Source organism: Elephas maximus, chromosome 7, assembly GCF_024166365.1.
Source record: "Elephas maximus indicus isolate mEleMax1 chromosome 7, mEleMax1 primary haplotype, whole genome shotgun sequence".
NCBI classification, from domain to species: Eukaryota; Metazoa; Chordata; class Mammalia; order Proboscidea; family Elephantidae; genus Elephas; species Elephas maximus.
This window is the reverse complement of record NC_064825.1, coordinates 68,728,704-68,755,604: the sequence shown is the minus strand read 5'-3', so window position 1 is coordinate 68,755,604 and position 26,901 is coordinate 68,728,704. Positions and strand designations below refer to the sequence as shown.

Here is a 26,901-nt window from a genome sequence, read left to right as displayed (position 1 = left end):
CCTCCTGGCAGCTCCCAGAAAACTCTGAACAGACACACGTAACAGCCTGCCCACAAGAGCAGAGTCTGTTCTGTTCACTCCAAAGCCAGTGAATGGCCCTTTTTCTGGTAGTACTGAACATGGCACAGAGGATGGTTAGAAATGAAGAGACCGTTAGACATTACAAAATGATATATAACGTGTGTTAGCCCTGGTGGTGCAATGGTTAATTAAGCTCTTTGGTAACTAACCCAAAGATTGGCGATTTGAACCCACCAGCCACTATGCAGGAGAAAAGACCTGGCGATCTGCTCTTATAAAAATTATGGCCTAGGAAATGCTATGGGCAGTTCTACCCTGCCCTGTAGGGTCACTATGAGTTGGAATTGACTTGGTGGCACACAGCAACAACAAATTGCTTTAAAGTTTTTCTTTTCTTTTTTTTAACTATTTGCAATTATATCCTATTGATATAATATACTAGCAAGTGTAGAGAAATACAAGGCATGTTTTTTCCAAATATCTCAACTGGAATTTTATTTGTTTTTAATGTGTTTTTGTCCCTGTGACATTGGGAGTAAGCAGTGGGGGAAAATCTTTTTCATGGTATACCTAAGTTTTATTGATAAATGAAATGTAGATATGATTATCCCATCGACTTTTTGATAACCTTCATCTGAATATTCTTTGTTTATTTATGACTTGTTGTAAAATACATGCTCATTAATTTCAATAGGATTGATTAGGAAGACAGACTGGTACGTCCGTGCTGCTAGATACATGCCACCCACTGGAATACCAAACCTGTTGCCATGGAGTTGATGCTGACTTAGCAATCCTATAGGACAGAGTAGAGTTGCCCCGTAGGATTTCCAAGGAGCAGCTGGTGAATTTGAACTGCTGACCTTTTGGCTAGCAGCTGAGCTTTTAACCACTGTGCCACTAGAGCTCCACCTACTGTAATACCAAAACAAAACCAAAAAAAAACCCAGTGCCGTCAAGTCGATTCCGACTCATAGTGACCCTATAGGACAGGGTAGAACTGCCCCATAGAGTTGCCAAGGAGCGCCTGGCGGATTTGAACTGCCGACCCTTTAGTTGGCAGCCGTAGCACTTAACCACTACACCACCAGGGTTAGTGGTAGAAAATCTAAGTCTGAATTTACCTTACCCATTCCTTGGAGTTTTTTTTTTGTTTGTTTGGTCACTGCTTCTTAGAGTTTAGAATCATTCTTTCCTCAGTGGACATCTGTGGTTGTCTTATTCAGAGGGGAGTCTTTTACAATTAAAGGTGAAGCAGAGATAAATGCTCTTGTAGGGAAATGTTAATGTCTGAAATAGCTTATTGGAAAACCTATAGAGTAAGAACAGAAATCTTCAGAATCTGTTAAGTCTTGCTACATCTTTCTTCTCCCTCCTCTTGATTTTTTTCCCCCTACTATTTTTTTTATACATTGTGTCTGTCTCTCTTGCTCAGTGGTTACTTTTTTTCTGTTTTTCTCCTTTGTCTCTGATTTGTTCTTTCTTCCTCTTTTCTTTTCTGCCTCCTCTCTTCAGTACAAATACTATATTATTGGTGTTTTTGAAAGTTTCCTTTATGTAGTGAATACATTTTTATTTTTATAGTTAAAAACTCAGGTGAGATTATGATTCTTTATGTTTTTAAAGTAATTTAATAGTTTTTGTGTTAACCTAATACCTGATTAATTTTCTGTGATTCAATGACTTCTAACCCATAAAAAAATCAAACCTGTTGCCATCAAGTCGATTCCAACTCATAGTGACCCTATACAACAGAATAGAACTGCCCCACAGGGTTTCTAAGAAGCAGCTGGTGGATTTGAACTGCCCACCTGTTGGTTAGCACCCGAGCTGTTAACCACTACATAATACCAGGGCTCCTTCAATGACTCCTGAGGAAATAGATTTCCTTTTCCGGGAGCATTGAGCAAATAAACTGTGTTGCATTTCCTTATGAATTTGTATTAGCCATGTGCAACTCTCTCCCTTCCTCTTTTCCTTATTATTTGTATTTCATTCATTGACTGTATTTTATTTACATATGTATTATACTAAAATGTTCATTTACTATAAGGTTTTCAACACTTCTTGGAAAAACACAAAGTTAACTATGAGAAAAAAAAAGAAGAAATTATAAAATAGCAAGGCGGTTTTTCTAAAATTAAAGCATTTCTTCTACTGGGTTTGATATAAACTCATAATTTAAATAAGTTTATCTTCAGTATTCTTTGTGCAATTGTATTGGACTACCTTATAAAACCCAGGAAAGTATAGTATCTTCCCAATTCTGGAATTTCCCTTTGACCTTTATGCACAGGTCCCCCTAACTTGCCTCCATGGACAGTATGTAGAAAGCATCCAGGAAACCAGAAACCAGGGCTCTACTCCAACCTATGTAACTTTGTTCGTATTGGTTAACCTCATTTTGTTTCTCTTTGGGTCAAATATGAACTGCTATTTCGAAACAAAATACTCAAGTATGAGTGTTTTTCAAGACTGAGGCTTTAATCTGTAGAGGAAATTCGTACTGCTCTTTTTAATCCTGCAGTTTATCAGCATTGTGACCTTTGACAAAGTTACTAAAATTCTGAGATTGTTTGTTTTGTTTATGGGGGCTTAATTCTCACCTTGCAAGAAGGTTGCGAAGATTAAATTGGGTAATGAATATACTTTAAAGTGCTTAGTTCAGATATTCTGTGAAGCTATTGTTAAGTGAGTTTTCTTAAAATTTCATATGATTGTAGTGGAAAGTAACAGTCACAAGCCTCATATATGAAAGGACATGAAGTATATGAATCATATTGGTAAGATATTTTTATAGTAATTACACTAAAGAAATGTCAGTATGTTTACATACGTTTATTTTTGAGCAAATACTAGATTTCTATTAAGGTCTTTAACTTGATTAAAGAAATAATAGCACTGTTATTTGGTCTTACTAGATGTTTTTCTAAGCATCTTAAACTTTTTGTAATTAAGAAATGTATTCCAAGTGAAATTTTATCTGAAAGAATTTTTATTATTATTATTATACTTTACATAAAAGTTTACCGAACAAACTAGTTTCTCATTAAACAGTACACGTATTGTTTTATGACATGGTTAACAACCCCACAACATGTCAACACTCTCCCTTCTCAACCTCGGGTTCCCTATTACCAGCTTTCCTGTCCCCTGCTGCCTTCTAGTCCTTGCCCCAGGGCTGGTGTTCTCCTTTAGTCTCGTTTTGTTTTATGGGCCTGTCTAATCTTTGGCTGAAGTACGAACCTCAGGAGTGACTTCATTACTGAGCTGAAAGGGTGTCCAGAGCCATACTCTCAGGATTTTTCCAGTCTCTGTCAGGCCAGCAAGTCTGGTCTTTCTTTTCGTAGAAATTTCTTTTATGTTTTTCTTCAGCTCTGTCGAGGACCTTCTATTGTAATCCCTGTCAGAGCAGTCAGTGGTGGTAGCTTGGCACCATCTCGTTGTTCTGGACCAGACTAGGTCCAGAGGTCATGGTAGATGTGTTCCATTAGTCCTTCGGACTAATCTTTCCCTTGTGTCTTTAGCTTTCTTCATTCTTCCTTGCTCCGGAAGGGATGAGACCAGTGAAGTATCCTAGATGGCTGTTCACAGGCTTTTAAGACCCCAGATGCTACTCACCAAAGTAGGATGTAGAACATTTTCTGAAAGAGTCATTTTATGGAATGTTTTTGCCTTTTTGGTACTGTATTGATGTTTGGAAACGTGAGATACCTTGATGACAGTTGTTTAAGTAAATTTACTAAATGTAAATAGCACAGCATTAAATTGTCACATAGAGGTGGGTAATTTAATAGAAGAACTAAATGAAAAGTACCTAAAAAGACTTATGGTATGGTAGTCCCTGACTTACACCGGGGTTCTGTCCAGACAGCTCCATTGTAAGTCGGTTGTGACGTAGTAGAATACCTCATTTTTTAAAGAAGTTATTATTATTATTGCTTTTTATCATCGGTATCTTTATAAATTATAACATTGAACATATGCGAGTGAACATCTGAGAATAACATCAGCAAATTTCATGCTACATCATCATATGTAGCACATATTACTAATGACAAGATGCATTAAAAAAAAAAAGCCAGGTGGTTAAGTGTGGTTTGTTGTCACTTGAATATGTTGTAAATTGGGGACTACCTGTTTTTATTTCCATCCAACTTGTGACGGTTATATTGTGTGGTGTTTTATAATCTGTTCCCAATTTAAAAAATGTCACTACAATATCAGCAAATATGTAAAATTCTATGACTTTTTTTCTCCATGGAATAGATTTAAAGGTCAACACTACTCTTTTATGTAGGTTTTGGGTGCTACATGTGTGCTTTCAGAGCAGTAGTGTGAGGAAGCTTGAAGTGGGATGGCAGGACGGCCTCATCCTTATGACAGTAACTCCAGTGATCCAGAGAATTGGGATCGGAAATTGCATAGTAGACCTCGTAAACTTTATAAACATTCAAGGTAGGTAGAAAAATATGTACATCACATATCAAAGCTTTGATAAAACTGATTATAAAGACCTTACTGCATTTGGTTGTGGCAAGTCCTGTCAGGATGGGGGATGGTTTACAAAATATTAGGGATCTTTGTATTTTTCCTTAAAGAACTTTTAGAGAAACAAGTCTTTCCTTTTAATTTTCCTATGTTTAGATCTGAATTTTTATTTTTGTTTCTAAACAATGACAAAATCTTCCTAATTAACCACATTAATAAATGCTACTATTAATTGAGAACTCTGACAAAACAAGTAGTTCTTTGTAATTAAAACTCTGTAATAGGAATTTATTTAGTGCTCTAAACACACGTGTATAATAGGAATTTATTTAGTGCTCTAAATACACGTGTATGCAGATTACACATGATAATTTATAGGTTTATGTCAGTGTTTGTCTCCATACATTTTTTTAAAATAGTATTTTATTGTGTTTTAGGTGAAAGTTTACACAGCAAATTAGGTTCCCTTTAACAATTTTTATACAAATTGTTCCATGCCATTGGGTACACTTGTACAATGTGTCAGCATTCTCATTATTTCCATTCTGCTTCCATTGATCTAGCCTCCCTTCTCCTTTGCTTTTGGCTAACTGTTGACCGTTTGGTCTCATGTAGTTAATTGTTTAAGGGAGCGCATTACTCACGGTTGATATTGTTTATTTTATAAGTCCATACATTTTGAATGATATAAATTTATTTGTATCTTGTTGTCATTCCTGATCCTAACAGGAGAACTGATCTTTCTGGAATAAGCTCTACTAAGTTCAGTTAAAATCCTAATACCTTAAATAAAAATTCATTTCAAAAGTTTCAACCCATTTATATGTTATTTTTAAAGCTTTCATTTTGTGCTGAGTGAATTAATGAGGAGCATTTCATTTAGAATACTTTATGATATGATATTTTAGGATGTTTATTGACAGCTCATAAGCTTCACATATTACAGGTATGTAAGCATGTTTTCATGGAGGATTTTACTTTATGAGTATTACTTAGGAGATATTAATGAACATTTACCTGACTTGAATGTAAAATTTCCTGATTGCTGCTGACTAATACCAGCTTCCTTGAAGAATAAAACATGCATGATATTGAAATTCTTTTTGTAATTTTAAAGGAATAGTTTGGGTACTTATAAACTATATGCTATAGCTAGAAAATGAGTAACTGGTGCTTAAGTCTCCTGATAAGAGGTCCACCTTTACTTAGAACTTTTTAACATGGTGAGGTGTAAAATGGTAACGTTAAGCTGACTCTATTAATTTTAAGTACATGCCAAATGATATGTGTTTTTTTTAGTTTGTGTATCTTATTCAACTGGGACGCTACTTCTCTTTCTCCACGCTATTACATGGATAATTATCTTGGAAATTAAAAGGGTATTGATTTGGTCACGTAAAATAGAGAACTAAATTTTTGTCTTCTGTGGTATATATGGAAACCCTGGTGGCATAGTGGTTAAGTGCTACGGCTGCTAACGAAAGGGTTGGCAGTTTGAATCCGCCAGGCACTCCTTAGAAACTCTGTGGGGCAGTTCTACTCTGTCCTGTAGGGTGGCTGTGAGTCGGCATCAACTCGCCAGAACTGGGTTTGATTTGGTTTTTGGTATGGTTTTTTTTATATGTGGTGGCTCAGTGGCTAAGAGTTTTGCTGCAAAGCAAAAGGTTGGCAGTTCAAATCCACCAACTGTTCCTTGGAAACCCTATGGGGCAGTTCTGCTTTGTCCTATAGGGTTGCTGTGAATTGAAATTGACTCAATGGCAACAGGTTTGGTTTTTGATTTTATGGCATATATATTTTTTTTCAGGTGAATTATTATCTTTCCTAGTTCTTGATTTTTTTTTTCTTTTTTGGCTGATATGCAATACTCATCATACAATGAAGTGATGACAAAGGAGAAAATAAAGCACTGTTTGCTGTATAAAAGCTAAATACATACAATGGGAAAATTTATGAAAACTTAACAGTACAGGTAGTCCCCAACTTATGATGGGGTTTCATTCTGATGATACCGTTGTTAAGTTGGTTCTGATGTAAGTTGAATACGGTGTTTTTTTTTTTTTTTTAGTTTTTATTATTATTGCCTTTTTTTTTATTGGTATCTTTATAAATCTGATCTTTGTCTTTGAAGGTTGGCCTGAGAATGATAACATCAGCAAATTATGTGCTGTGGCATTGTATGTAGTACATGGTACTAACAATAAGGTGTGAAAAAAAAGCACAGGCTTCAGTGTGGTTCATGCTAACTGGCATATGTTGCAAGTCAGGGACCACCTGTACTTTTTTCATTGCAGCTATTTCATTTCAATCACAAATCCCATACCTCCTCTTGAAATCTGTAGCATCGTTGCATCAGTAACTGTTTGATGCTATTGGTACTGTTGTTTTCCAGCAGACTGCAGCAGTATTTAGGGCCATTTGAGTGAAAAACATTAAAGAGAAATAGAAGATACAATGAAACCTGTGAGAATCGAAACTCCATGGGACTGCCTTGTTTTTCCAGGTCTTGCAAGTTTTCCGCCTCTAACAGGGTACAGTCTTACCACTTTTCTGTCGGTCTGTATTAGTGGAAAATAGTTGAGTTTTCCTTCTTTGACAGGTTTCCCCGTTACACAGATTCTGCCTTTTGCAGGTTTTACTGTAAATACCAATAAATGTATTTTTTTTTTTTTTAAGGAAATGACCATCAAGTCTTTATTTTTTTTTTTTAATTGTGCTTTAGGTGAAAGTTTGCAGTTCAAGTTAATTTCTCTTTAAAAAATTTATGTACATTTTTTTGTGACATTAGTTGCAATCGCCGCAATGTGACATCATGTTCCCCCTTTCCACCCAGGGTTCCCTGTGTCCATTTATTGGGTTCCTGTCCCTTTCTGCCTTCTTGTCTTGCGTTTGGACAGAGGTTGCCCATCTCATCTCGTACATTTGATTGAACTAAAAAGCACATTCCTCACTTGCGTTATTTTTTGTTTTATACACCTATCTTTGTCTAAAAAATGAGCTTCAGGAATGGCTTCAGTTCTGAATTAGCGGAGTGTTCGGGGGCCCCATAGTCTTGGGAGTTCCTGTAGTCTCTGGTGGACCAATAAGTCTGGTCTTTTTTTGTGAATTTAAATTCCGTTCTATATTTTTCTACTGTTCTGTCCAGGACTTCCTGTTGTAATCCCTGTCAGAGCAGTCATTGGTGGTAGCCAGGCACCGTGTAGTTTTCCTGGTGTCAAGCTGGTAGAGTCTCTGGTTCATGTAGTCCCTTGGGCTAATATTTTCCTTGTGTCTTTGGTTTTCTTCCCTTTCTTTTGTTTTGGTTGGAATTGGACCAATAGATTTGTCTTAGATGGCTACTTGCAAGCTTTTAAGACCCCAGGCACTACTCACCGAAGTGGGATATAGAACATTTTCTGCATGAACTATGTTATACCAAATGACCTGATAACCCCCGAGATTGTGGTCTCTAGCCCCCAGCCCCAGCTGCTTGGTCCCTCAGATTGTTTGGATGTGTCTGGGTGTAACTGCTTTGCTTTTGCTTTTGGTGCAGTTGCGCTGCCGTCCTCTTTATTGTATGTTGTCTTTCCCGTCACCATAGTTGACACTTGTCTACTATTTAGTTAGTGTTTTTTTCCCCTCGTAACCATCAAAGAATGTTTTTTTTCTGTGCATAAACCTTTTCTTGAGTTCTTAAAATAGTGGTCTCATGCAATATTTGTCCTTTTGTGACTGTCGTATTTCACTCAGCATAATGCCTGCTAGATTCGTCTATGTTGTGAGATTTTTCATGAATTCATGACTGTTCTTTTATCATTGCCCAGTATTCCGTTGTGTGTGTGTACCATAATTTGTTTATCCATTCATGTGCTGATGGGCATTTTGCTTGTTTCCATCTTTTGCTGTTGTAAATAATGCTCCAGTGAACACGGGTGTGCATATGTCTAGTCATGTGACGACTCTTATTTCTCCAGGGCATATTCCCAGGAGTGGGATTGCTGGATCACATGGTAGTTCTATTTCTAGCTATTTAAGGAAGCGCCATATCGTTTTCCAAAGTGGTTGTACCATTTTATTCCCACCAGCAGTGCCCCCTCAACCTCTCCAACATTTGTTAGTGTTTTTTTGATTAGTGCCAGTATTGTCAGGTTAAGATGATATCTCATTATAGTTTTGATTTGCATTTCTCTAATGGCTCAGAGTTGCCAGCATTTCCTCATGTGCCTGTTAGACACCAGAATGTCTTCTTTGGTAAAGTGTCTATTCATTTCCTTTGCCCATTTTTTAATTAGATTATTTGTCTTTTTGTTGTTGAGGTGTTGAAGAATTTTGTAGATTTTAGAGACCCTTGTCAGACATGTTGTAGCCAAAAATTTTTTCCCAGTCTGTAGATTCTCTTTTTACCCTTTTGGTCAAGTCTTTTGATGAGCTTAAGTGTTTAATTTTTAGGAGCTCCAAGTTACCTAGTTTCTCTTTTGGTGTTTGTGCGTTGTTAGATATGGTTTGTACCCTATTTATGCCATGTATTAGGGCCTCTAGTGTTGTCCATATTTTTTCTTCCATGATCTTTATTGTTTTAGATTTTATACTTAGGTCTTTGATCCATTTTGAGTTAGTTTTTGTGTATGGTGTGAGGTATGGATTTTGTTTCATTTTTTTACAGATGGACATCCACTTATACCAGCACTATTTGTTAAAGAGACTGCCTTTTCCCCATTAATGGATTTTGACGCTTTGTCAAGTATCAGCTGCTTATGGATGGATGGATAGATTTACCTCTGGGTTCTCAATTCTGTTCCATTGGTTTGTATGTTTGTTGTTGTAGCAGTACCAGGCTGTTTTGACTATCGTGGCTGTATAACAGGTTCTAAAATCAGGTAGTATGAGGCCTTCCACTATGTTTTTCTTTTTCAGTAATCCTTTACTTATCCAGGGCCTCTCCCCTTTCAATATAAAATTGGTGATTTTTTTCTCCATCTCGTTGAAGAATGGAATTTTGATGGGGATCACATTGTATCTGTAGATTGCTTTGGGTAGAATTGACATTTTCACAATGATGAGTCTTCCTATCCATGAGCACGGTATCTCTTTCCACTTAGGTAGATCGCTTTTGGTTTTTTGCAGTAGTGTTTTGTAGTTTCCTTTGTGTGGGTCTTTTATGTCCCTGGTTAGATTTATTCCTGAATACTTGGGGGTTATTGTAAAGAGTCTTGATTTGATGATTTTCTTTTCAAAGCTCTCTTTGTTGATATAGAGGAATCCAGTTGATTTTTTTAAAATAATTTTTATTGTGCTTTAAGTGAAAGTTTACAAATCAAGTCAGTCTCTCACACAAAAACCCATATACACCTTGCTACACACTCCCCATTACTCTCCCCCTAATGAGACAGTCTGCTCTCTCCCTCCACTCTCTCTTTTTCATGTCCTTTTCGCCAGCTTCTAACCCCCTCCACCCTCTCATCTCCCCTGTAGGCAGGAGATGCCAACATAGGCTTAAGTGTCCCCCTGATCCAAGAAGCTCACTCCTCACCAGCATCCCTCTTCCAATTTATTTTTGTATGTTAATCTTATATCCTGTTACTTAGCTGAAATCTTCTATTAGTTTCAGTAGTTTTCCTATGGGTTCTTTGGGGTTTTCTGTGTATAAGATCATATCATCTGTGACTAGGAATAGGTTTATCAATTTATTTTATCAGTTTGGATGCCCTTTATTTCTTTTTCTTGAATAAAAGTGGTGATAAAGGACATCTTTGGACTGTGAAGTCTTTTAAATAAGGTTATTTTTAGCCTCATTAGTGGAAAATCTGACCAAGGAAGGATAGCTTACTTTAGGGACCTCTTGTCCCTGTGTCCTTTGGAACATATAACTTTGAAGACTTTAAAAAAATGTTCAACTTGACTTTTATAATACTGTATTTTTTCAGTTAAAATAGTAAATTAACTGGCTGAGAGTTCTTAAAAGCTAAATAATCAGCAAGTATTATTGAGAACTTGCTCTCAGTTTAGGGGAGAGTCAAGGGTATGTCAGGGCACAAATCATGGGCTGCTTTAATATCTGTATGGAATAATTAGAGGAAATAGAGCACTAACCTACAGTACTTAGTTATAGTAAGAGTTCAGAGAAGGAATCAGTATCAGTTTGAGTAGGCAAAAATGGGACTTGAGCTTATCCTTGAATGATTACAGGATTAGTTGGGAGAGGACATTCCTGATAGAAATTTCAGGAGATTAATTAGACTGGAGCCTGAAGGTGGAGCTCTGTGGATAGTATTACTATCCCCATTTGACAGGTGAAAAAGAAATGAAGCTAATAAACTTGCCCAAGGCCAACTTGTTTGTAAATGGGATTTAAAAACAAGTTTTTCATTCTTTTTATTTTTAAAATAATTTTTAATAACTTATTATGGTACATTGCAAACACATGCAAAATAGGAGAATATAATGAACCTCCATGTACTGAACACCCAGCTTTAAGTTACCAGCTCATGGCCAATTTTTTTTTTCTATGCCGCTATCTACTCTCATCCTTTTTTTTTTTCTTTTTTTGTCTTGCGTATTTTAGTTGGGGATGTTTCAGTAATAGAAAACCAGATTAAACACTGGCTTAAATTTTTTTTTTTTTTTTAAGTTAGGAGTTTACTTATCTTGTACACAAGAAGTCCAGAGACAGGCAATGATTGATGTATGTTTAGGTGGCTTAAGGATGTCAGGGTCAAAAATCTCTAGTTCTCTTGACTTTTCCTTTATGATCACAAAATAGCTACTGTAGCTCTAGCCATCATGTCCACCTTCCAAACAAGAAGGAGGAGGAAATTCCTCAAAAATTCCCAGCAGGTATCTGCTTATAACTCATTGGTCAGAACTATGTCTGGATGTCAGAGAGACTGAGAAATAATAATTTTTAAATTGGGCACATTGCTACCACAAACAAAATTAGGGATTTAAATTTGCAGAAAGGAAAGAAATAACTATACTTCTCTTTATTGATTCAGCTTTTGAAGATAACCTAAAGGTTGTCTTGTTTAAATTTGTTTTCCTGTCCACATTTTGGAATAGCCTACTTTCTTTCAGCCTATTTCTTTTGATATATTTTTTTCTCCCTTCCTTGCTGACAGGATTAAAAATACATTTCTTGATTTATAAAAGTAACAATACTAGTTACTCTTTTTTGTGTCCTTACCATTGATGCTTTGAGGGGCTGGTGGGCATTGCCTTGTGGTTTCTATTCTGTCTAACACAACTTTTGAAGCTACTTTCTTTTCTAAACTTTATTTTGAATGTAGATTTGATAACATTTTGTGATATAAAAGACAAGACAGTATAGTTAGGAAGGCTAATCTGGAATTGGATGGACCTCAGGTTATCTATGATCCCTTTGAAAATCATAAAAGTGAATTAGGTTGTTAAAAAAATTACTGAACTGTGAGTTGTTGTAACACTAATACTTGTGTAAAGAGGTTTGGTAGCTTGCTGAAACTTTTAGAGATCATTTGAGTTCAAATGTTGTTGGCCAAAGTTGTGACAAGTTTCTTTAAATTATGAATTAGAGTTTTTGCTATTTAAAAAAGAAGGCACATCTTTTCTGTATGACTTATGTTAAGTTGCCTATGTTATCAGTGTGCTAAAAGTTCTGGAATATTTGAATTAGGTTATACACGACTATATAAAACTCAGCTCTGCATTCTGCTCAGGTTACTAAAGATAAATGCATCAGACATTCAATATCAGACTTTGCCGCAAGGTTTCACTCCCACATAGAAGTACGCATGCTCGTTTCTTCTAAGACGGCATGAAGACCAAGCTTTCCAGTTTCCCTTTTACGTCACTCCGTAGTTGCAGCAGCAGTTTAAAAATTGAAAAGTTTGGTTGCTTTAAAGAGCAGATCTTGAGTGGATTCTTAAAGTACAAATGATATTTTCTCTTTGATTTTAAAGAGAAACTTTACTGTCCAGAATGGGTACACCATAAAATATTGAAAGGAAGGAAGAGAAAGTTAGCTGCATCCTAGTTTTCTAAAACCTGGCAAGCTGGCTGAGCTAGAATTAGCTTTACAGATGGCATTTGGCAACATATCTCTAAGCCCTCATCTCCTGAGTTTTCTTCCACCTGTCTATCAATTACAATACCCAATCACTGCTCAGAGATGGAGAAATGGGATGATCACAGCTCACACGATGCTGTTAGGTTAGAAACGTCAGTGCTGCACAACCCACGGCTGAGTCAGTGTCTGTGAGAAAATGAACTGAATTAATATAGAGAGGGGGTTGTATCTCCGAACATATAAAGCCTAAATAACTGCAGCGGTATTATTGCACAGTAGAGGGAGGAAAGCTAAAGGAAGTCTGTGGACAGGTGAGGTAGGGGAGACTGGGACATTTTCTCATTGTTCAGAGGAACCTTGAAGATGATGGAAATACCAGATGTGCTAAAGTTTCCTAGTAATGCCCAAGGATGCTGACCTGGCTTTCAGTGCTGCATTGTTTGAAAGAGCAGAGTCCCTTTATACTCTGATTTCAAAATTTTTTTCTTGTTTCTGTGTTTCTACCTTGGCATATACTAAAGGAAGGTGTGTATTTGTTTATTACATGATATCTCTGGGTTATGATTATATGCATAGATGAATATGAGAGAGAGAGAGATGTCTGGCCTTTGTGGTATTGTGATCATTTTACATTTCTGGATGTAAAAGATCATTTTGTCTGATTATCAGTTTAATGGCAAGTTATTTAAAATAGAAGTGTGTTTTTATTGTTTTCATGGTTTTGATGCTTTGTTCTTTATTTTGTTTAGCCTTAGTAGAATCTTTGTGTAATTTGAGAATGCATTGTTTGCTCTTCTTTTTTATTAATATCATAAAAAACTTATTTCAAGGAAAAACTAATTTTTTTTATATTTGAAAATAAAATTCAAGATAAATGAAATAATTTCCTAAAGGGGTTACATATAGTTTATCTTCTAGATGAATTACGGATTAGTTGAAACACTTGTATATAGTAGTATTTTATAGGGCTGAATATTTTTAAATGAACAAGCTCTAAGTGGTTAAGATGACTTCCTATTCTTTTATAACATAGAACCTGAATAGATGATTTAGATACTAAAACTAAAGCAGAGAGTAAGCCAGATAAGTTTTTGGATACTGTAAATTGATTTTGTCAGGCAACATTTCTAAATAAAGATTATTGTTCTTGCTGTGAGACTTTATATCTTAACAAGTGTCATTGCTGACTTTATTAGGACATTTAGTACAATTTTAAACATTTTGACTAGTGATTTTTTTTTTTCTGTCTTCGTTACCGCATCCTACTAATTGTTCATTTTGTAGGGACTTTTGGAATATACAACATTTTAAAATTATTTTATTTTTAATGTATTTGAATAGTTCATAATGTCCTTCACTTGAACTATAAGGAAGGAGGTTCTTGTGGTGATTTCCCCATTTAATTCCTAAAAGCTTGAATGGTCATCTTGACGGCTGTCATGACTTATTTATATAGTTAGACTGGTGGTGTCTTGTATTGACTTTTTCTTTTTTTTGTGGTTTGGGATCCAGAAATGCTTTTCTAAGCTTATTATAGTAGTAATACAGTTATAAAAGCAGAATCTTAAGCTAGACCTTTTTACTTTGTCTAACACTTTCCTCTGGTTCTGCTGATCCTTTAAAAATAATGCCTCTCATTGCAAAAGAAATATATATGCATTACATAAAATTTGGCAAGTACAGAAAAGCACATAGAAGAAAATAAAAATATGTTATTGTTAGAAGAAAAATACTTTAAATACTTTGTGGTGCATAACCTTTTTTTCACTGTATATAAAGTTGCACATACACACTTACATTTTGGGATATACTATTTTTATATGTACTATTATAATCTATCTTTTTTTTTTTAAGAAAAAACTTAATCGTGAAAATCCCTTAAGTTATGAAATAGCATTCTATATCATAATTTTTAAGGACTACATAGTATTTTGTAATTTATTTCACTAACCTGAGTCTTTCTGATTCTTGATCAGAGAAAAGATCAGCATAATTCCACAGCATAGGTTTCTGCCAAAAAGGAAGGCTGTCTTAGGGAGCTAAGTAATACAATTTTGATATTTTTCTAACAGAAGATGATCCTTATGACTACCCAGTGAACTCTCTAAGCTTGGGTATATACATTATTTTAAAAACAAATAGCTAAGATTGCCATAATAAAGTATAAAAAATAGTTTTAAAAGTCAATTAAAAAAAAAACAAGAGCTTAAATGAGCTGAGGTTTTAAAAATAGGTTAAAACCAACCAAAGGATTTCTTATATTACATCTAAGGTAAGAAGTTGATCAAGGAAAGTATAACAATAATACATGACTATGGGGGGGAAAAAATTCCTCAGCTTTTTTTTTTTTTGAGCTCCCTCGTCAAAGAGGGAGAGCAGACCACCACAGCCACCACCATCAGCAGCGATAGAATTAGCAGCAGCAAAACAGATACTGCTAGGAAAGATGTAAAAACCAACATGGGTATAGAAGTAAAGAATGTATCTAGTTAAATTAGTTGTCTTTTGGGCCAATTGAAACATGTTACAGTTATGAAAGGAACTGCCTGCAAAATACTAAAATTATTGGTATTATTTGTAATCTTTGAAGATTTTAGAAGAATGAAAGAAGTGGTAAAAGATGGAAGATTCTAGGTCTGATTTTGAAAAAGGTAGATTTTAGAACAAGAAATGAAAAAGATAATGATTGGCTTGAATAAAAATATTAAAATGATCCAGAATGGGTTTGTTAAAAATAAATTGTCAGACCATCGTTGATTTTTCTCTCATGTAGTTACTAGACTAGTGGCAGTATAATATATTTGGACTTAAATTTAGCTTTTGGTAAAGTGTCTTTTCTAATTTTTCCACGATTTCTGTTATTTTCTATTTTTTAACCTTTCTGTTCTTTTAAGGATATTCTCAGTTTTTTCTTTCAACCTCTCTAGTAATGTTTTACAAATTTCTGCTCTTGTGTTTTGAATTTTAAGAACTCTTATTCTCTAAATGTTTCTTTTTGTTTATTTTACAGCATACCTGTCTTTGTTTTATGGATACAGTGTCTTTTTTTAAAATATCTTACTGAGTTTAATGATTATAGTTTTGCTTTTTTTTTCTGTTCTACATTGCCTTTTTTGGAATATGTTAAACTTTTTCATTTTGAAATAATTTTAGATTTAGAAGAAGTTGCAAAAAAAATAGTACAGTGAGTTCCCAGGTGCCTTTCACCCAGCTTTCCTGAATAATAACGTCATACTCAAGTGTAGTACATTATCAAAAACAGGAAAATGAAATTGGTATAATACTGTTAACAGTAGACCTTATTTGGATTTAATCAGTTTTTGTATGCACTCTTTTTTGCTTAATTTTTTCTGGCTAGTAGTTCTGTAATATTTTAATCACGTGTACTTTCTTACAACCACCACTGTAAACAAAACTGTTCCGTCACCACAAAGAAACTCCCTCATGTTACCTCTCCCCAGCCCTAACCTCTGGCAGCTGATCTTGTCTCTATCAGTGTAATTTTGTCATTTTGAGAATAGTATGTAAAAGGAATCATATAGTATGTAAAGTTTTTGAGTTTGGGTTGTGTGTGTGTGTGTTCTTTTTTCAGTGAGCATTAAGCACTTGAGATCTATTCACATTGTTGCTAATGTCAATAGTTCCTTTTTTTGTTGTTTTTAATTGTTGAGTAGTATGCCATTCTGTGGCTGGCTGTACCAGTTTATCCTTTCAGAGAGAATGGCATGGTTTTTGTTATAAACTTTGCATAACTATTGAACTTTTAAATCTCTGTACATGTTACAGTTTTCCTCTCTGTAGGATCCTGTGTAGTTTCACTGAACAAGCCTATAGAGACTATCTTAAATTTCTCTTTACTCCTTAGGGAACAGCCTACCATTGGAAAGTCTTGCCATGGTTAGAATTTTTAAACTAAGTAGGTGACAGCATTATATGCCAAAGTTCATACAAGATGATGATTCTAAAGTTTGCTATAATAGTTGCTTCCAACAGTGATCGCCTTAGAAGACTTTGAACATTCTGAAGAGACTTACTGCCCTCAAAGCATGATTTTGAAGTTAAGTGGATATGTTGTAGTCGAGTGCCGTCAAGGACCCTGTGTACAACAGAATGAAACACTGCCTGGTCCTTTGAGTTCTCACAATCGTTGTGCTTATTGTTGAAGCCAGTGTGTCAGTCCATCTCCTTGAAGGTCTCCCTCTTTTTCAGTGACCCTCTGCTTTACCAAGCATGATGTCCTTCTCCATAGACTGGCCCCTCCTGATAATGTATCCAAAGTACGCATGAGACGAAGTCTCGCTATCCTTGCTTCTAAGGAGTTTTCTGGCTGTACTTTTTCTAAGACAAATTTGTTTGTTCTTTTGGTAGTCCATGGCATATTCGATGGTCTTCGCCAACACCATGGTTCAAAGGTATCGATTATTTTTCCATCTTACTTATTGTCCAGCTTTCATACGCATATGAGGTGATTGACAATACAATGGCTTGAGTCAGGCGCACTTTAAAGAGGTCTTTTGCAGCAGATTTGCCCAATGCATGGCATTGTTTGATTTCTTGACTGTTCTTCCATGGATGTCGATTGTGGATCCAAGTAAAATGAAATCCTTTACAACTTCATTATTTTCTCTGTTTATCATGATGTTGCTTATTGGCCTAGCTGTGAGGATTTTTGTTTTCTTTATGTTGAGGTGTAATCCATATTGAAGGCTGTGATCTTTGATCTTCATCAGTCAGTGCTTCGAGTCCTCTTCACTTGTGTCATCTGAATATCACAGGTTGTTAGTGAGTCCTCCTCCTATCCTGGTGCCCCATTCTTCTTCATATAGTCCAGTTTCTTGGATTATTTGTTTCACATACAGGATTGAATAGTATGATGAAAAGATAAAACCCTGGCGCACACCTTTCTTGACTTTAAACCATGCAGTATTCCCTTGTTATGTTTGAATGACTGTCTCGTTCTATATACAGGTTCTTCATGAGCACGATTAAGTGTTCTGGATTTCCCATTCTTTATGATGTTGTCCATAATTTGTTGTGATCCGAACAGTTGAATTCCTTTGCATAGTCAGTAAAACACAGGTAAACATCTTTCTGGTATTCTCTGTGTTCAGCCATGATTCGTCTGACATCAGCAATGATATCCTCTGTTCCACGTCCCCTTCTGAATCTGGCTTAAATTTTTGGTGGTTACCTGTTGATACACTGCCACAAATGCTTTTGAATTATCTTTAGAAAAATTTTACTTGTGTGTGATATTAATTATATCGTTTGATAATTTCTACATTCTGTTGGATCACTTTCCCTTGGAATGGGTACAAATATGGATCTCTTCCAGTCGGTTGGCCAGGTAGCTGTCTTCCATATTTCTTGGCATAGATGAGTGGGCACCTCCAGTGCTGCATTTGTATGTTGAAACATCTCAATTGGTGTTCCAACAATTCCCGGCACTTTGTTTTTCTCCAGTGCAGCTTGTACCTCTTCCTTCGGTACCATGTACCAGATGCTTCCTCCTGAAATGATTGAACATTGACCAATTCTTTTTGGTACCATGACTCTGTGTATTCCTTCCATTTCTTTTGATGCTTCTTGTGTTGATTAATATTTTGCCCATAGAATCCTTCAGCATTGCAACTTGAGGTTTGAATTTTTTCTCAAGTTCTTTCAGCTTGAGAAATGCTGAACATGTTCTTCCCCTTTGGTTTTCTATCTTCAGGTCTTGGCACATGTCATTATAACTTCGCAAGCCACCCTTTGAAATCTTCTGTTCAGCTCCTTTACTTCATCATTTCTTCCTTTCACATTAGCTACTTTATTGTTCAAGAGCAAGTTTCAGAGTCTCTTCTGACATGCATTTTGGTCTTTTCTTTCTTTCCGGTCTTTTTAACGACCTCTTGCTTTCTTCATGTGTGGTGTCCTTGATATCATTCCACAACTCATCTTGTCTTTGGTCATATAGTTGATATAAAGAAATCAGAGAAGCAGTATTAGTTTATAAAGTTGAAAAACTAAAAATTGAAATATTTTATTTTCTTTTAGCAAGTGTGTGTGTGTTTAAGGTGGGTTTATTTATATGATTGGGGTGCTGGATGTGATATTCCTTAAAAAAAAAAAAAAAAAACCAGTTGCCGTCGAGTTGATTCTGACTCATAGTGACCCTATAGGACAGAGTAGAACTGCCCCATAGGGTTTTCAAGGAGCTCCTGGTGGATTTGAACTGCCAGCCTTTTGGTTAGCAGCCAAGCTCTTAACCGTTGTGCCATCAGGGTTCCCATGATATTCCTTAGTTGATGAAAATTGTAATCTCAGAGGATTCATGATTTAGGGTGCAAATTTAGGCTTTTGTAATAACTGTGTGGATCATAACAAATTATGGATAACATTTTGAAGAATGGGAATTCCAGAACACTTCATTGTGCTTGTGAGGAACCTGTACATAGACCAAGAGGCAGTGGTTTGAACACAACAAGTGAGTACTGCGTGGTTTAAAGTCAGGAAAGGTGCATCAGGGTTGTATCCTTTCACCATACTTATTCCATCTGTATGCTGAGCAAATAATCCGAGAAGCTGGACTATATGAAGAAGAATGGGGCATCAGGATTGGAGGAAGACTCATTAACAACCTGTGTTAAGCAGATGACACAACCTTGCATGCTGAAAGCAAAGAGGACTTGAAGCACTTACTAATGATGTTCAAAGACCACAGCCTTCAGTATGGATTACACCTCAATATAAAGAAAACAAATATTCTTGCAACTGAACCAGTAATACCATCATGATAAATGGAGAAAAAACTGAAGTTGTCAAGGATTTCATTTTACTTGGATTCACAATCAACACCCATGGAAGCAACAGTCAGGAAATAAAATGATGAATTGCATTAGGCAAATGTGCTACAAAAGACCTCTTCAAAGTGTTAAAAAGTAGAGATGTCACCTTGAAGACTAAGGTGCCCCTTACCCAAACCATGGTGTTTTTGATTGCCTCAGATGTATGTGAAAGCTGTGATAAGGAAGACCAAAGAAGACCTGATGCCTTTAAATTATGGTGTTGGTGAAGAACATTGAATATACCATGGACTGCCAGAAGAATAAACAAATCTGCCTTGGAAGAAGTACAACCAGAATGCTCTTTAGAAGCAAGAATGGCAAGACTACATCTTAAATACTTTGTACATATTATCAGGAGTTACCAGTCCCTGGAGAAAGACATCATGCTTTGTAAAGCAGAGGGTCATCAAAAAAGAGGAAGACCAGATGGATTGACACAGTGGCTTCAACAATGGGCTCAAACACAACATTGATTGTGAGTATGGTGCAGGACTGGGCAGTGTTTCATTCTCTTGTACATAGGGTCACTACGAGCCGGAACTGACTGTATGGGACCGAACAACAACAGCAAATATATGTAGTAAAGTACAGTACATTATCAAAAACAGGAAAATGAAATTGGTATAATACTGTTAACTGTAGACCTTATTTGGATTTAATCAGTTTTTGCATGCACTCTTTTTCACTTAATTTTTTCTGGTTAGTAGTTCTGTAATATTTTAATCACATGTGTATGGATGTGATTAAATTTTTTTCCCTTGCATAGCCTTGTATTATTGTTGTACTTTCCTTGATGAACTTCTTACCTTAGATGTAATATAAGAAATCCTTTGGTTGGTTTTAGCCTATTTTTAAAACCTCAGCTCATTTAAGCTCTTGTTTTATTGACTTTTAAAACTATTTTTTATACTTTATTATGGCAATCTTAGCTATTTGTTTTTAAAATAATGTATATACCCAAGCTTAGAGAGTTCACTGGGTAGTCATAATAAGGATCATTTTCTGTTAGAAAAATATCAAAATTGTATTAACTCCCTAAGACAGTCTTCCTTTTTTGGCAGAAACCTATGTTGTGGAATTATGCTGAACTTTTCTCTGTATATATGTGTGTGTATATATGTGTATATGTATATATATGTGTGTGTATATATATATATATAGGTCTTTTTCTGAAGTATCTATTGTGGTCCATTAACATACTTATCCATTGTTATTCCAGTAACACTCTGTGTTAATTATAGTAGCTTTATAGTAAGTCTTGAAATCAAATTGTGTTTCTCTTTTAGTTCTGTTCTGTTTTTTTTCTTTTGATTGTTTTAGCTGTTTCAGGTCCTGTGCATTTCCATAGGAATTTTAGAATGAGTTTCTCACTTTTTACCTTCCTTTGGATTGATTTTTTTTTTTTAATTCTATTTTATGCCCTTTTTTGGCATATTATCTATTACCCTTAGTTTAATGGTTGATTTAGCGTTTATAGTATATATTTTTAACTTAATCGCAGTCTACCTTAAAGTAACAATATACCGCTTCTCATGTAGTATAAAAACCTTATAATAGTGTACTTTTATTTCTCCCCTCCCAAACTTTGTGCTGTTGTGGTCATACATTTTACCTTCACATATATGTTATAAACCCTGTAAATCATTGTTATAATTATTGTCTAACCTTTTCTTTTAAACAGATTTAAATAATGGAAAAAATAATATGTTTTTCCAAGTAGTCACTATTTCCAGTGTCTTCCTTCCTTTGTGTAGACCCATATTTTTACCAGCATTGTTTTCCCTTCTTCCTGAAGGACTTCCTTTAACATTTCTTATAGCACAGGTCTGCTCATGATGAGTTCTTTTTGTGTCTGAAAAGTCTGTATTTCTTCTTCATTTCTGAAAAATATTTTTACCAGATATAGAATTCTAGGTTGACTAGTTTTTTGTTTTTACTTTATAGTGTGTTTGGGGTTTGCTACACATCTTGCATGTGTGATTTGTAGTTTTCATCAAAATTTGTAAAAATGTCCATTTTATTTCTTCAAATGTTTTTTCTCTCCCCTATCTCCTTTCTTTAATGAACTATATTTTCACCTATATTAGACCACTTGAAGTTGACCGACAGCTTACTTATGCTTGCTTGTTTTCTTCCTTTTTCGATCTTTTGTCTGTGTTTGATTTTTGATATTTCCTTTTGCTATGTCTTCAAATTCTCTGTAATGTCTAATCTACCATTAATTCCATTTAGTGTATTTTTCATCTCAGATATCTTTATTTTCAACTGTGGAAGTTTGATTTATAGCTTTTTTATCTTCTATATGTATACAGCTTTTTGAAGAAATACGGTTACAGTAACTTTTTTAATGTCCTTGTCTCTAATTCTCACATTTGTGTCAGTTCTGGGCTGACTTTGATTGATCTTTCTTCTTTTTATGTATTATGTTTTCTTGCTTTTTTGCATACCTGGTAATTTTTGTTTGGATGTATACATTGTGAATTTTACCTTGTTTGGGTGCTGAATAATTTTGTATGCTTATAAATATTCTTGAGCTTTGTTTGGGATTCAGGTAAGTCACTGGAAAACATTTTGATCCTTTTAGATCTTCTGAAATTTGGTAAGCGGGACTGGAGCAGTGCTTAGTCCAGGTCTAGTTATTTCCTGTTTCAGAGGTAGAGCCCTTTTGATCCTCTTCCCAATACCCTATTTTGAGGTTTTCCAGTTTGATTGGTGGAAACAAGCATTATTTCTGGCTCAGTGTGGGTGCTGGACACCATTTCCTCTAATCCTTTGAGTTGGTTCTTCAGCCTTCTGTAATTTCCTTACATGTGCGTACTGATTGGTACTCAGCTCGATACTCAAGGAGAATTCTCTGCAGATCCCTGAGTTTTTCTCTGTGCTGTTGTCCCCTCTCTGGTACTCTTTGCTGAGAATTCTAGCCACACATTGTCCCAACCTCTTAGTTCCGGATCTATAACTCTGAGTCTCTCGAGCTCTGCCTGCGGATCTTTCCTCCCTGTGTGTACTCTGGAAGTTCTCAAGATAGTAATTTAGGTCATTTTTTCAGCTTTCTTTGTTTTCCATCTTTCAGGGATTACTCTCCTTTGTTGCCTGATATACTGTGTCTTGCAAACCATTGTTTCAAGTATTTTTGTCTGTTATTGTCGTCGTTGTCATTGTTTCAAGCAGATGAATAAATTCAGTACCTGTTTCTCCCATCTTGGCTGGCAGCAGATGTTGAGGCTGGTTTAGTCTTCTTTTCCTTACCTGTCCTCAATTCATGCATCTTAAACTCCTTTAAATGCAAACTGAAATAGAGTTGTCCTCTCTGAACTTGCGTGTCCTCATTTTCCTTTGTACATATTAATTGCTTTTGCTTTTATATTGCTTTCCTGATCTAAAATTATTTAATTAGATAATTAATTTTCTATGACACCTGGTTTTTAAGGCCTGATTCAGAGTACATTCCATTTGGGAATGAAAAGATGGAAATGTATTACGACAGCTTTTGCATTCATTTAAAATCTAAGCAGTTTAGAAATGAAGCCAACATTTCAGCAGAATGCTTAGCCATGTCTGATCTTTCACTTACAAAGATATTTGATAGAAATGCTTTTTCAATTAATCGGTCTGCTTGCCCTTTAGTCAAACTGGACATTTAGCCTACACTTTCCTTAATTGTAGTTGTGTTTGTACCTTGTCCATTAAATTATCAGTTAGATTCACATTTAGAAAATGTGCTTTCTTATAGTAGTTGAAAATGATTCAAATTTAACAGCCAGAATAATTTGAGGAGTTAATTTTTCTATGAACAGTCTTGTTGTATTAGTATGGATTCTTTTTTTCTTATTTTAAGAAATGAGCCAGAAACATACTTTTTTAAAGTGTTTAACATAAATGCAGTAGCACCTGTTGATTTGTTCTATCCTTGTTGAAGGATAAGTCCCTGGGTAGCACAAATTTGTTTTGTGCTCAACTGCTAACCTGACGGTTGACGGTTTGAACCCACCCAGTGACAGATACCATGGAAGGCCTGGTGGTCTGCTTCCATAAAGATTACAGCCAAGAAAAACCCTGTGGAGCAGTTCTGCTCTAATGCGTGGCTCGCCATGAGTCGGAATTACCTCGTCGGCAATGGGTTTGGTTTGAGTTTTGTTGAAGAAAAAGATTATGTTCCAAGAATACAAACCTACTGTGATTTCTTTTTTTTCACTAAAAGAAGGTGGCAGTAGTAGTTTTTTTTTTTTTTTTTTTTGAGGGTTTATGAGAGACTGATAAAGGCTGATAACTAAGCTTTATGTAGAAATAGCTTTTAAGGAACAAAGTCACCACTATCATTTGTCTTTGTAGTCTTTGTTACAGTGAGGTAGTTACTGATTTTCATATGAAAGAAGCCACTAAAATAACAAAAGAAAGCGTTATATCTAATATGCCAACAAAGGACATGACTAAGGCACTGCAGGATTTAAAACTACTTTCTGAATTATCAGGAAGATTAAATTTTAACTAGTGTGCTTTTGATGAAGTAGAGCTTCGTAATATTATGGAGGTAATAAACGAAAAGGCATAGGTTCTAGTGTTATTAGCATTGTCACTAAATACTGTGTGATTCTGAGCAGGTCATGTAATTTTGAACTTTAATATCTTCACCTGTTATACTAATAGTGAACATTTAACGGGTGATTCAGTTGTGCCAGGTACATTGCTGGACATTTTACTTATTATATATACCTCATTTAATCCTCACATTAACCTTAGAAAGTTAAGTACAGTCCACGTTTTACATATGAGGAAAGAAGCCTCTGAAATGTTAGGTAACATTGAAAGTGTTGAGCTATTAATTATCAAAAGAATAATTTGATTCTAAATCCACTTTTTTTTCCAAAAAAAAAAAAAAAATTAAACCGGGAACCATGGTATATGCTAAGATGGTAAATTTCCAAATTGCTGTGGATCTGGCTGTCTCATTTTTGTTTCCTACCTGCAGTGTATTCTGATTATTGAAATCTTTATCTGTTTGTCAGAGCCTGTTGCGTCAGTGACTAGTGCTAATTTGCAGTGATATCTCCTTCCTCTGAGATTCTGAAGTATCTATCATCTATCACTCATTTAGTAGTTATGTAGTTGGGATATATTTAGTAGTCTTATATATTTGGAATAACTCTTAAATTGTTTAAAATTTTATGTGTCTTATTGGTACACTTAGATCATAAATTCCTGTAGGGAGCTTTTCTTTCCATTGGCATTTAGCACTAACTTAATAAATAATTGTGTAAATGAATTATGTGAACTAGAATATTTTAATCAGCATTCCCACTTGTTCACTTCACATGAGTAAATTTATTCTACTTCACATGTTTTTAAATTTTTTAAATTCTGTGACTTTATTTACAGTCATTGCAGTTAAATTTTTCAGAGAAATGCTTTTCAGGATTTTTTTTTATCATAATGTTTTGAAAAGTGTTCTCAAAATGAAGTTAGCGTATAAACTTATTTGGGAAGGAGATAAATTACTTTTCCCTACACCTCAGTTTTTTTAAGTTTTGGAAGCTACGATGCCCTTCTTTTTCTTTTTCCTCCCACAATCAAAGAAATTGAAAAGACATTTGAGTAATACTTAGGAGCTCTGGATGATCTCTACTACAATGACAACGACGACTGCTACTGTTATTCCGCTGCTAATTCAAATGTCACTTAACCTTTCTGGCCTTTGGTTTTCTCATTTGAGAAACACTGAGTTGAATTATGTGATCATTAAAGACATGTTATTCCAGAATTTATGAAATCTACACGTAAACTAGGTTTTAGAATTAGAAAGTAGCATTTGATTTTCATGCTTCAAAATATTAGTGATTTAAAGATTTGTGATCTTATATTTTCCTTTTATGGTTAAATTTTTTTTTTTCCTAATTTATCAGTACTCTCTCACGTGTTGCTAAAGGAGGAGTTGACCACACCAAAATGAGTCTACATGGTGCTAGTGGGGGACTTGAGAGATCAAGAGATAGACGAAGGTCAAGTGACAGATCACGAGATTCATCTCATGAAAGAACAGAGTCTCAGCTCACTCCTTGTATTAGAAATGTTACTTCTCCAACACGACAGCACCATGTTGGTATGTAAACTCCACTAACCTTCCAACAGCTCTTAAAAGCATTCATTCACCTTTTTAAAATAGTGTCAACAATTAATTGTACCTGATACTTGAGAGTAAAATTAGTTTCTTCAATTCAGTTTTTTCTATTTAAGCTTAACTGGATTCTTGCTGTGAAAAAACAGCTTATAAAATACAAGTTAAAATTAAATGTTTAAGAGTCTGGGATAGTCTTACAAAAGAAGGAATTTGAAAAATCTTTAAAACTGATACATAAATTTTCTTTCAAACTGACTTTCATCTTAGGAAATATAAAGTGATGGTTTATTTTAAAGTAGTTTGTAGTACAGTAAATTATTGGTAGTAGTCTCTGGGTTAATCATACTCACAAAGGAAGTGAAAACTAGAATAACCAGTAGCATGGAGTCATTTATTTTGATTTTTGACAATATTTCAAATTAATAATAAAAATAGAAGATGAAAGGAAAGGTGTAAATTGTTTTACTTTATAAGCAACTAATTCAGGTCTTTTCCCTGTGTCCTACTCATTACTATAAAAAAAAATTATAAGTGAACATTATTGCCCCAGATGAATACATTGTATGACTAAAGCACCAGTTACAGTCTGAAGCAGAGGTACCTAGGCAACGTGAGCTTGCTGATTTTCATTTTCTCCTGGGGAAGGGGCAAATTAATTGCTTTGGCTTACTGTCTGAGGCAGTTTCTGATAAAAAAAAAAAAAAAAAATTTTTTTTTTTTTTTGACTATGGTAAATCAAAATCATTTGTATTAGGGTCTAATTATGCAGAGAAGCTGCCAATGTCTAAGTAGGTCCTTGAAATCAGACTAGTAGTTAAAAGCCAAAAATCAAGAAAAGTATAAATAATAGGTGACAGTTATATGCGAAGTTCAGTACCCAGGTAGAGAATAGGAGGATATACTAAATTATTTTATTACTTCAGTGAATTTTGCTTTTGGGATGCTACCAGCATTATGGAAACAGGTAATAAAAGGAAGGTGTCAGAGTATCTCTGGGGAGATAGCAAACTTAATTATATAATCAGTAATGCCGTACCAAATGTTCTAAATAGCCTGAGTCATGGAGGAATTTAGCAAAAGCTAACGAAACTGCTGAAATGGAGGTACATTTTTAGGTCACCTTCCAAAGTTAGTAATATTGCCTCTTAGGGAAACTTCTTATCACAAAATCTAAAGAAAATTTTCTGAATTTTAACAATAGTTCTACCTATTAAAATTATAGACATTAATCATGTAGGCCTACAAAGTTTATAGCCATGCTTTAATTCAACAAAAGGGAGGATGAGAAGAAAGCCGTATATCATCAGCTATTAGAGCTACTTTCTTTGGTAGACATTAAAAGTCATTTGAAAAAATATTCCTTGCTGCTGTTAAATGTTTTTTTTCTTCCTTTTGAACCTTCCTTTTGTGAGATAGATTACTAGTTT

General features: G+C 35.0%; 1 protein-coding gene across 3 annotated transcripts in view; it reads left to right on the top strand.

Annotated features, from left to right (window-relative positions):
* The window catches only part of BTBD10 (BTB domain containing 10), a 73,724-nt gene that overhangs the window by 24,141 nt on the left and 22,682 nt on the right, over positions 1 to 26,901 (top strand). The window contains exons 2-3 of one of the 3 annotated variants that reach the window (XM_049890469.1): positions 4,322 to 4,479; positions 25,260 to 25,456. In XM_049890469.1, the coding sequence (XP_049746426.1) occupies positions 4,379 to 4,479; positions 25,260 to 25,456 (298 nt within the window). In that variant the 5' untranslated portion in view covers positions 4,322 to 4,378. Of the gene's footprint in view, positions 1 to 4,321; positions 4,480 to 12,215; positions 13,058 to 25,259; positions 25,457 to 26,901 lie in introns of those variants that run through there. The other 2 variants (XM_049890471.1, XM_049890470.1) reach the window with 2 other exon arrangements.